Below are 12,846 nucleotides of genomic sequence, written 5' to 3' on the forward strand. Positions count from 1 at the left end.
CATTAGTATAATCATGTGCGAAGCATCATATCATCTAATGATAAAATCGACAGCGATTAACAAACTATCTTGAAGATATTGGAAATGGCCAATATAGGCTGCATATACCTACCTAAACATTTATACTGTAATATCCTTTCCTGTTCACATAATCGGCCTCATATATGGCTGGGGCACTTGTGCCATCAATGCACCAATGGCATAATATTGTAACCGAATGGTATCATCGTGATACCCATATGAAAAGTCAACAGCAAGGATAATTTCCGTGCCACTTGGGGACACTTAAAGCATTAGTGACCTGTGAGACGAGTTGGTGTAACTCCATTTTAATGACCCTCGTGAGTTGTGGCCAGGAAAGAGGATGAAGTCGCGCACTATAACCGCTCCAGCGCAAGACAGACTTTACGCACTGATTGGCAGACCGTAGCTTTCCCTATGCTCAGCATCTCAAATACTGTACAGAAAACTACACTTCGCAAATAAATGGAGAGCTATGCAAATAGTTTGCAGTGAACTGAGGCAGGTTGACGATTGGTAACGTAGGGCTGGAGAAGGATATTTAAATATATTAAAGTTTAACGTGAAAAACGATATCGCTTCAGCCAAAATTCATCAAAATGTCGAGCCGTGGTCTTATCAATCTCTCTCGGTGAATTGCTCGAATTATTTGCGCTCCGATGTCAAAAGGCCTCTCAGCATGCCATTGAACACGAGAAAGCTGCGGAAACGCGGGTTTAAATAGGCTACCCTGAGCAAAACCGGGTCATCTTTCAAACTTAACCTGTGCAAAACCTGCTCCGACCAGGTTAGGTTCAGAGCATATGTTTCTATAGTAACTAACATACCGTGTTCATTTTGGAACGGAAAACCTAGAGTTACCGCAAACCCTGGGTTAACTTACCCGGTTTTGTGATAAAACCGGCTTTGTGGAATACCCTCTGACCTCTTATTTGATGAAGACAAACAGTCATGTAATGTAATATCACTACTAGTTACAGTAAATACCAGAGGGAAGGGTTGGCTCTCATTGCTACCTGCTCTGGATTTTTTGTGATCTCATTGGCTCACTAAAAGGGGTTCCGTTTTTGTTCATATTTTTGATCATGCTTTGGTGCCACTGAGACTACAATTTGTGTTTGTTGTTGATGCATCTATAGCCTGTGATGGAAGCCTCTTTGTCTACCCTCTGTTTCCTCTCAGGTGAGATACAAACGTTTTATGTATTTATATTTCTGAGCATGTTGAAATTAAGTCTCTCTCTCGCTCTCTCTCTCTGAAAGATTCTCCTGCATCTGAACATATCAAAGTGTTTGTGTGTATGAACATCCACCTCTGGTCAATTAGAAAATTCTTCAATTCTTCAATTCTTTCTCTTCAGGCCTTTTCTCCTTCTGTTACTGCCTGGCTGGTCAATACCACTTAGAGCATCATCCATTCAACTGGAGCGAATCTCAGAAACACTGCAGGGTGTTGGGGGGTGACCTGGCCACCATTGCATCCCAAGAAGATCACAGTCGTTTAAATGAGTACATGAAAGCGAACCGTTATGATACGTATGCCTGGATAGGGTTGTATTACGATATAAACAGCTGGAAATGGTCTATGGAGGAGACTCTGGATGATCTCAACGGTCGCTGGAGTGAGACTATGTATTCAAACTGGGCTCCTGGAGAACCTAACAACAACGACATAAGTGGCCAGGCTTGTGGGAGTATGAAAACAAGAGGCTGGCTAGACAAAATCTGCAATAGAACAATGCATTTTGTGTGCTATGATGGTAAATACATGCCCAGCTTTGCTTTAGATAATGACATGAAGGACCCCAATTTGAACGGTACCTTTGATTTCCCAACTGTGAACCGCAGCTTATACATTGTTATTGCAAAATAGATTTGGATGTGGATAGAGTGGATTTAGTACCAATGAGGAGGACCTCGGGTTTGTTACTGTTTAGTTTAAGGAAGTTTTGGGTGAACCAGGTTTTTATCTCAGGGATGCAATCAGTAAGGGAGGTGGGTGGGAGAGTGGACGAAGGTTTGCTGGAGAGGTAGAGCTGGGTGTCATCTGCATAACAGTGTAAATTAATCTTAAATTTACAGAAAATATTGCAGAGGGGAAGGGGGTAGATGATGAAGAGTAGGGGCCCCAGGACAGAGCCCTGGGGCACACCTGAAGTGACAGAGGAGGGGGTGGATTTAAGGGACTTTAACTGAATGAACTGAGTGCGGCCGGAGAGGTAAGATGTGAACCATTTGAACGTAGTATGTGTGATGCCAATGGAAGACAGCCTGTTGAGGAGGGTGGTGTGACAGATGGTATCAAAGCCATTTAACGTTAAGGCTGTTCTTTTCACACTGACCGACACGGGGAGGGGAGTCAGCCCGCCCCGGCAATAAACCCGTCTCGAGGTGTAGTATTATTGCAGACGTATTATTGCGGGCTCAGTGTGAAAGGAACAGGTCAACCCCGCGATTAGGGGGTTGTGACTGATGACGTATTTGGCAAAGCAGGAGGTTAAAAGACAGGAAACAGCAGGTCAGAATAGCACAAGAGACAAGGACAGCTTTAGGTACTGTGTCCACCAATCGTATTTTTTTACGCTGAGAGTGCCCTGTTTAGTTTCTGCACATGTGCACAACTCTACGCGTGCCCACAGGTAGTACGTATCAGGTACTGACATCAGGTGTGCAATTGCTGTGTTCTTGGAACTATTTACTGTAGTATAGCTGAAGCTTTATAGCCACATTACATTGTCTGAGGAACTGAATGAAATACAAACAAATGAATGGAAACGTACTGTAGCAGTAGACCTGAATGCAATAGACAACCTGACACGACTCAAATGCAACATAATACAGTCATTTACCATGTATTAAAATGTATTAACTGCTTCGGTGTATTAACCGCAGTCTACAATATGTATTACGAAATGTATTTCAATGTATACTGTAGGTCTGTATTAACTGCCTTGCTGAAGAAGTTCAATTAATGTATTGACCCTATTTTATCCTCAGGAAATTACGGTATTTTTTCATGTGTCTGAAACACAGGTCATCAAGAATTATGAGATTTTAAAAACTTGTCAGTGTTAGTCGAAATTTGTGTTTAAATCTGAAAAAAAAACACTACAACAACAACAACAAAAAACAAATTGATTATACATATCAAAATATCACAATATTGTCAGGGACATTCATTATTTCACACTCCCTTATGTGCATTTCTTTTTTAATAAAGTAAACTACTATTTTACTGCAGGGGTACCAAGCCAGAATGTCATCATCACCCAGGCGAAGACCTGGAGTGATGCACAGACGTACTGTCGTGAGCATCACACTGATCTGGCCAACGCTAGGAGTGAGAGGGAGTTCCAGCAGGTGACAGCAGGTTTGTCCCGTTCCCCAAGAGTTATACCAGAGAGGGTTAAAGCGGAGTAATGAAGGATCTTTGGTTATACTGATTGTAGAACAGCTGAGGGGTGGCATGACATGCAAGCGGAGTATAGGCAGTACAGTACTGTACTGGTCTAATTTATGTATGTAGATAATAGTCATGCCTTTATAGTATGAAAAGGACACAAGCAGTTCAGTTAATGATAATGTGGGTTAGTTTCATTGTTGCGAAGCCTGCTTTCTAGTTTGGTCGTCATTTACTTTGGTTGCTATAGTTACCATTCAAAAGAGCGTTGATTTGGACCGGTGTTTAAACCTTTTTTTTTCATAACTGTCCCAATATTTAAAATGAATAGCCACCTCACCAGCCAATCAGAACTGCCGCGGGATATTGTATGTCGTTATTATTATTGCTTTGACTTTAGCTTTTGTCTATCATCCTAAACTTGGGCGACTTACCCTGGATATGCGTGCCTTTTGTACACTTTTCAGTTCTGTCCAGTGTCGATGATGAAGTGTGGATTGGTCTCTTCAGGGACACTTGGAAGTGGTCTGATCAGAGCCAGTCAAATTTCACAGCCTGGCAGACAAATTATCCCAAATTTGTCAACAGAAACAAGCTGCACTGCATATTACAATGATGCTTGGTATAATGATGTATGTGAAAAGGAACACGCTTTTATATGTCAGAATGGTGAGTTTCCTATGGACATGCATCCATATAAATATGTATACTATTAAAAAGTACGGAGTGATTATTTGCACCCGGGTGTAAATAGTGGAATGGAGGCATTTTCTTATTTGCACCCAAACCGGAAATGCGTGCTATCCAACATAGCGGGACCATCTTGGCAGGAGATGGCCTACCTAAATCTAACAAGTTAGGATTATTAAAACTATATTTGAGATGGTAAAGTGGTGCTAAATTTCCACAAACTTTATTCAGTGAACGGGTAAAGCCGTCCGTTTGCAAGCACAATCAAGAAACACGATCTTTTTGTTTTGTTTACCGTTACCTAGCAACCCCAACAAGTGAGTCAATAATTAGTAGTCTCCCCTTCTTGTTCAGCGGGGCGCAGTACAGTGGTAAAGTCACTTATTTACCATGCTCGAGGTGCTGGGTTCGAACCTCAGATTAATTTTTTTTTTTTTTTTTGCCTGCCAAAGTACGCACCATGACTTCTTTTTTCTTAGATGACGTTACCTCGCGGCAAATAAGAGTTTGTGCTTTTTGAACCTGTCAAAGATTTACTGGTTTTATTTCAGTTATGAGTAGAGTTAAGTAGAAGTAGGCTTCAGTAGTTGTTAGAAAGGTTGTGTTTTGACTTTGAGCCCCCAACGCTGCCTGGAAGGCGCTTAGGCGTGGGTTAAGGTTAAGGTTAGGGTTAAGGTTAGGTTAAGGTTAGGGTTAAGGTTAGGTTAAGGTTAGGTTAAGGTTAGGGTTAAGGTTAGGAGTAGGATTAAGTGTTTTTAAGTCAACAGTGGCAGCGCTGCCTGGAAGACAACTCAGAAAACAACTCTTTAAAGTAGCTTGTCTTTGATGAAGCTACCACATGACCACTCATTACCCTAATATTTGTATAATCACTTCCAAGTAACCAAGACATGGCAAAACAGCTAAAAACTGTTAAAAACTAAATTAGGCCTAGCCTACTGTAGAGCTGGTACATACACAGGCCTATTGACAGAGAACATGGATGTTAGACATCGGGTGTAAATAGTATTGTTGATTATTACACTATTTACACCCGGGTGTAAATAGTAATGTTGATTATTACACTATTTACACCCGGGTGTAAATAGTAATGTTGATTATTACACTATTTACACCCGGGTGTAAATAGTAATGTTGATTATTTGCACCCGGGTGTAAATAGTAATGTTCATTATTTACACCCGGGTGCAAATAGTCTCTGCCTAAAAAGTATTCGGAGTGATTATTTGCACCCGGGTGTAAATAGTGGAATGGAGGCATTTTCTTATTTGCACCCAAACCGGAAATGCGTGCTATCCAACATAGCGGGACCATCTTGGCAGGAGATGGCCTACCTAAATCTAACAAGTTAGGATTATTAAAACTATATTTGAGATGGTAAAGTGGTGCTAAATTTCCACAAACTTTATTCAGTGAACGGGTAAAGCCGTCCGTTTGCAAGCACAATCAAGAAACACGATCTTTTTGTTTTGTTTACCGTTACCTAGCAACCCCAACAAGTGAGTCAATAATTAGTATTCTCCCCTTCTTCTTCGACGGGGCGCAGTACAGCGGTAAAGTGACTGATTTACCATGCTCGAGGTGCTGGGTTCGAACCTCATATTAATTTTTTTTTTTTTGCCTGCCAAAGTACGCACCATGACTTCTTTTTTCTTAGATGACGTTACATCGCGGCAAATAAGAGTTTGTGCTTTTTGAACCTGTCAAAGATTTACTGGTTTTATTTCAGTTATGAGTAGAGTTAAGTAGAAGTAGGCTTCAGTAGTTGTTAGAAAGGTTGTGTTTTGACTTTGAGCCCCCAACGCTGCCTGGAAGGCGCTTAGGCGTGGGTTAAGGTTAAGGTTAGGGTTAAGGTTAGGTTAAGGTTAGGGTTAAGGTTAGGAGTAGGATTAAGTGTTTTTAAGTCAACAGTGGCAGCGCTGCCTGGAAGACAACTCAGAAAACAACTCTTTAAAGTAGCTTGTCTTTGATGAAGCTACCACATGACCACTCATTACCCTAATATTTGTATAATCACTTCCAAGTAACCCAGACATGGCAAAACAGCTAAAAACTGTTCAAAACTATTAGGCCTAGCCTACTGTGGAGCTGGTAAATACACAGGCCTATTGACAGAGAACATGGATGTTAGACATCGGGTGTAAATAGTATTGTTGATTATTACACTATTTACACCCGGGTGTAAATAGTAATGTTGATTATTACACTATTTACACCCGGGTGTAAATAGTAATGTTGATTATTACACTATTTACACCCGGGTGTAAATAGTAATGTTGATTATTTGCACCCGGGTGTAAATAGTAATGTTCATTATTTACACCCGGGTGCAAATAGTCTCTGCCAAAAGTATTGGGACACCTGCCATTTCACCCACAGGAACCTTAAAAGCATTTCACCCACAGGACCCCCCCCCCCCCCCCCTTTACAGCTGTAACAGCTCCCACTCTTTTGGGAAACATTACATTGTCCAAAAATGTGTTAGTAAAGTATTTACCTTAGAATGGGATGTAATTGAAGTTCTTATGGATGTGATGGCAGGCATCCCAGTACGTTTGTCTATATACTGTACCATACCTCTATTATGTTGAGTAAATGAGAGACTACTTAACATGCCTTCAGTCACAAACAGACAGGTGGTGAAGGTGACCCTGAAGACCGACTCCCCTCTCAACATGGAAGACCCTGCTGTCCAGGCTGCCATGGCAGATAAGGTAAATCCCTCCCCTCTGTAGGCAGTAACAGCTCACAAGCGCCACCTAGAGTTCTCTCTCAGTCAGGACAGGTTGAAGATTGCTTTGTAAATGCAGTCATTAAGTCAGCCACTGTGTCTAGGGTGGGGAGAGACACCTGTCAAGTAAATGTCCAAAATTGATGTGTATAAAAAATCAACGGTTTAGTTTAGAACTATCAAAAATGAATATTGCAAACCTTAGGACACTGCTAATTTGAATGTCATTCTCACTGTCACGATCTCGGCCTCCTCCTCAGATTCTTCAGAAACTTCAGGCGGAGGGCCAGCCGGTCACTCGTGTCACTTGGAGACAGCAGCCAACCGGGAAAGTCTTTCACGAGGAGAAAACCAAGGATGCAAAGAAGAAATTAGAAAAGAGAGATGAATTTTGAGAGGACAGAGGGATTAATCACACGCATGCAAATCAGAGATTATTCAGAGATTGATCACATACAGGGCTAATACATGGACAGTAGATTTTTAGCAACATTTATCTAATATACAAGCATATATATCATCTTACAGTTTCATAGTTGTTTTATCCTTTGGGAATCCTTGAACTTCATTTAGACATTTATATTGTATGAAACTTACTTATTTATCCTCTGTAAGGTGATGGCTTTTGTCTTTGCTTGACTCAATGACATTTTTGTTTTCATTTGTGAATCATTGTTTGTATCAGCCTTCATGGATTTTGACCACACACACACACACACACACACACACACACACACACACACACACACACACACACACACACAGTCAACTTTCCATTTTTTTCTGGGTTCCTCAAACTGTTTTTCCTGCTGTCTTCCTGTTTTATTGTTCCCATAAATACCCCATATTTTACAGTAACATTCTCATAACATTTAGTCCTTCCACCACACCTTCTACCCACTTGCCGTTATGTTTCTGTACATGTTGAAGATGAGAAGGCATTTTTTTTAGTAATCCTACACTGTAAATTGTAAATAATGACTGAAACATACAGTTATTTACTGTAGCTGTCACAATAACACACTGATTTTTTTTGTACATCAGAATGTTGTAAAGTTAGCTTTAAAACCTTTTCCAAAATCACAGTAGTCAGAATAATTACCGAAGAAATTACAGTAGTCAAAGCATCACTGTAAAATCACGATATAACCACTATACTGTTAGTACTGTAAATAGTAAAGTAAACTACTGTATTTCTTTTTCTATTTTAATGAATCACTAACATGAGTGCTACCAATTGTAGATTGCCAAGGTAGGGAACCTTTTCAATCTAACACACACACACGCACACACACACACACACACACACACACACACACACACACACACACACACACACACACACACACACACACACACACACACACACACACACTCATGCATAGACACATAAAACACACACAAATGCAGGCAAGCAGACACACACACGCACACACACACCATTACCCCCACACACATACTCACAACCAAAAACTCATAGAGACGTACACATATACACAAAAGCAAGCTTTGCGGTACATCTAGTCAATTCACTCTTTCATGTCATAATGTCATTAGGGAATTGGTCTACATGATGATGATGCTGTTTCTTCTGCATGTATGCATTATTTGGTTTAACTTTGGTGTCATGTTTAGTTTTTAAGGGTTGCTGTATGTTAATCTGTCTTTACATACACATAATCATTCAAGGTGGCATTTCATGTTGGATCATATTTCTAGATTTTAGTGCATTATACCCACAAATAAAGAGGACATTTCTTACCTTATTGTCACATTATGCTTGACTTGTCTGCCTGGGAACCAAAATGCTTTGGTAAGGGAAAAAAAGTCAATGGCTTTTGGAAAGCTTTCATGTGTGTGAAAGTGTGTTTGGCATATGGGCCATCGATAGTTAATAGACTTTGATAGACCTGGATAGCAAATTAGAAGAAGAAGTAAGAGGGATATGTTGCCCCTTTACTTCTACAGTATATACAGTAGTATTTCAGAAGGGCATGTCCAGGCATGTCCAGGCCACTGAGCAGAAGGACCAGGACGAGGGAGAAGGAGGGGCAGTGCGTGAGGATGGAGGTTGCTGTAGTAAGCGTGTAGAAAAGGATAGAATACAATGCAATACAATACAACACTATAGAGCAGAGCAGAACAGAATAGAATAGAATAGAATAGAAACTTGCTGTGTGGCAATGTTGGTGGTATTTTTTGTAGCTCAGTTCGGGAGAGGGGGGTGGCAAATAATAAAGTGAAGGGTGGAAGCTGTTTTTGGAGCGCATCGTTCCAGTCTTCAGAGATGTATAGCGTCTCTTATTCATAAAGTATTAAGCCTGTCTCTTCTTCATAAACTTCAAACTTAGCCATTAGTGCACTTCCAGTGGAAAATGAATAGATAAATACTACAATACTACAGATAAATGCAAACTAGCCATTTAAAAAATGAAGCGCAGAGGAAGATGGCGATGATTTAAAAAGAAAAGACATGCGGGTGGTAAAGATCAAACCAGGGCCGGGTTCCCCAGATTCGTTAAGAAGCTATTTAGTGCTAAAAACTTCTTAGGAGCGCACTAAGAACACTCCTAAGAAGTTCTTAGCACTAATGAGCTTCTTAACGAATCTGGGAAACACGGCCCAGACCAACAGAGATGCCACAACAGTTAGGCAAAGATCTGGATAAGTATGTCTTCAGATGTGAATCGTTCCTGCATTTCAAATGACCAAGCTCACAACCCACTGGATCTTTGTATTCAACATTCCTTTATTAATGTTATTTACACCAGTAAATACAGGTCTCTGTGTGTGTACATTTGTGTGTTTAGAAACATCATCTTATCACGTGAGGAAGAGGAGAAGAGTTATTTTCCAAAACGCTTTATCCACCATTTTAATGAATTTTCATAAATCATTTTTTTAAATGTTGTTTTTCAAATAATTTCAGTGAAACTGTATTGGTTTATGTTTAGTTGATTTATCTTTACTCAATACAAAAAAAAAAAAACCTGCATTTTTATCGATATTACCTATTTTCACAAATGGATTTATAACGTTTTGGAAAAGAGCTCTTCGTTTGTAAACTAAACACTGCCTCATCACATGAGGAAGAGGAGTTGTCCGCTGAAGGTGGTCATGTGGCCTCGGTACGACGCCACCCACCAGCCCGCCTCCAGAAGCAGGCTCACGCGATCGCCTTTCTCCAGCAGCAGAGACAGCCCTTGGGAGGCGTTGATGTCATGCGGCGCTTTGTGGTTGTAGGCCGCCGCCACCTGCTCGCCGTTCTTGATGAGTTTGGCGCCGGCGCCGTTCGAGCCCCCGGCAAAGATGTGGTAGCGGAACTGGTACACTCCTCTCGCCGGAGCCGTAAAAATGCCTGGGATGGATGGATGGAGAACATCAACATGGAGACCAAAGCTGTGTTCAGAAATGTTCACTCACTCACTCATATACTCACTCACTCACTCACTCACTCACTCACTCATATACCCACTCACTCACTCACTCACTCATATACTCATTCACTCACTCATATACTCACTCACTCACTCACTCACTCATATACCCACTCACTCACTCACTCACTCACTCACTCATATACTCACTCACTCACTCACTCACTCACTTACTCACTCACTCACTCACTGATATACTCACTCACTCACTCACTAATTCATTCACTCACTCACTCATATACCCACTCACTCACTCACTCACTCACTCACTCACTCACTCACTCACTCACTCACTCACTCACTCATATACTCACTCACTCACTCACTCACTCACTGATATACTCACTCACTCACTCACTCACTCACTCACTCACTCACTAATTCATTCACTCACTCACTCACTCATATACCCACTCACTCACTCACTCACTCACTCATATACTCACTCACTCACTCACTCACTCACTGATATACTCACTCACTCACTCACTCACTCACTCACTCACTCACTAATTCATTCACTCACTCACTCACTCATATACCCACTCACTCACTCACTCACTCACTCACTCACTAATTCATTCACTCACTCACTCACTCACTTACTCACTCACTCACTCATTCACTAGTGCACTGAAATGAGAATCAGCCATTGTTTGTGCAGGTCGGAAACTTTAAATTCCATTCACTCTACACATACACTGCAGAGATCACTGCAAGGCACACAATAATTTAGCAACTGAATGTATAGCCGTGTTGATGCTGTAATGGACTGAATGTACAGTATAGCTGTGTTGAGACTGTCATGGACTGAATGCTGATGTGTTGAGACTGTAGTGGACTGAATGTATAGCTGTACTGAGGCTGTAGTGGACTGAATGTAGCTGTATTGAGGCTGTAGTGGACTGAATGTATAGCTGTGTTGAGGTATCCCAAAGCTGATGTGTTGAGGCTGTAGTGGGCTGAATGCTGATGAGTTTCCTGTCTTACCTGAGCGGACACAGTAGGTGTTGCCAATGTTGCTGAAGACGTGGTCGAAGACCAGGGTGGTGTCTTTGTCATGGGGTCCGATGTGGACGTCAGATGATACTGAGAAGGAGACTGAGAAAGCCACCTTACTCTCTGTGGGAAACAGAATGGGGAGACAGTGAGTGAGTGAGTGTGTGTGGGGGGGGAGTGTGTGTGTGTGTGTGTGTGTGTGTGTGTGTGTGTGTGTGTGTGTGTGTGTGTGTGTGTGTGTGTGTGTGTGTGAGTGTGTGTACACTGAGCATAGAAATCATCTTACAATGGGGCTTACATGTGGTTCATGAAACTTTCGTAAATGTTATGTTGATAAGCAAGCAGAATTGAAATATCACGCCCCTATATACGCTCATTTTAAAGGTCTCACCCCTAAAAATGTATGACATGTTGCATTATACATCTAAAATTTAAACATTTGTGACGTTGCAAGTCCAGCTGAACCTTGTTCCTTTTGACAATCAGAAAAGTGTCACCTAAGTCATTGAATATGTCAACATAACAGGCTACATTAGGGCAAGTAGGCTACAAATGTGCAGGAAAAGTCTTAGGTCCAAGATATTCCATTTATTCAACTCTTCAACTTTCCAATCCTTCAGCAATTTACTGCTGCACCATGCTATTCAAAAACTTGCGTACACGAATTGAGACTTGACATGAGATTCAAGCATAGCCACCGCTCATGTTCCAATTGATGAATGCATGCTTTGCGTGGAAATGAGTGTACGCCAGTTTCATATCGTACATCTCATAAATGAGGGCCACTGTGTGTATGTACAGTATGCATGTGTGTTGTTTACCTTCAGTGATGTTCTGAAGTTCCTTTAGTGTGCTGTTCAAATCTGCGTTGCTGTCCTCAAGAGCCTCTAATTTCCTTTCTAGTTCTGTGGAAATACACACACACACACACACACACACACAGAGAGAATAGAAGCACACAAAGAACAACACACACACACACACACACACACACACACACACACACACACATACACAGAAAACAACGACAGAAAAAAGCCACAGATCAGTAGCAGTTCAGTAGCAGTTCAGCAGATATCCTTCCTATCCATTAACCAAAAAAAAAAGCACATCCTGTTACCTCTGTTTTTTATTTTCAGTAATTGCAGCTCCACGTCCACGTGTCCCTTAGCCAGCCTGATCTCTGCTCTCTGCTCCGCCAGCTCTCCGCGCATCTCGATCAGCATCTGCTGCATCTCGGGCAGGCCGTTCGGATGCCGGGGGAGAACTATGGGTGCACCTGCGGATTCATCATGGCTCCCTCCGCTCTCGGCCGAACCCAGATCCGTCCACAGCACCAGCAGCAGCAGCAGCACAGCTTTGGTAGTCGTCATTCTCGATGCGTGCGGTTTTTCCACTCCTCAATGGGCTTCAACGGCTCGACTCGGTCGGTCAGGGTCTGCTCTTCTCTCTGTAAGAATCGCACACAGTGCTCGTTCTCTCTCAGTCAGGAGTGTGGGCTCTTTTTATTGACCAGGGTCCACATCCTAATCACTCAGTGGAATGATAGTGATTGTGACATGTGGGAAT

At 41.8% G+C, this 12,846-nt stretch overlaps 1 protein-coding gene across 1 annotated transcript; it reads right to left on the minus strand.

Moving 5' to 3' along the window:
- Positions 1-9,570: 9,570 nt before the first annotated feature.
- Positions 9,571-12,768, minus strand: LOC134060587 (cerebellin-1-like). Its single transcript, XM_062517323.1, has 4 exons — positions 12,398-12,768; positions 12,099-12,182; positions 11,269-11,400; positions 9,571-10,199 (listed from the first exon to the last, which is right to left on the minus strand). The coding sequence occupies exons 1-4, from the start codon at positions 12,648-12,650 to the stop codon at positions 9,922-9,924; spliced, it is 747 nt and encodes a 248-aa protein (XP_062373307.1). The 5' UTR covers positions 12,651-12,768; the 3' UTR covers positions 9,571-9,921.
- Positions 12,769-12,846: the final 78 nt, after the last annotated feature.

Source organism: Sardina pilchardus, chromosome 16, assembly GCF_963854185.1.
Source record: "Sardina pilchardus chromosome 16, fSarPil1.1, whole genome shotgun sequence".
NCBI classification, from domain to species: Eukaryota; Metazoa; Chordata; class Actinopteri; order Clupeiformes; family Clupeidae; genus Sardina; species Sardina pilchardus.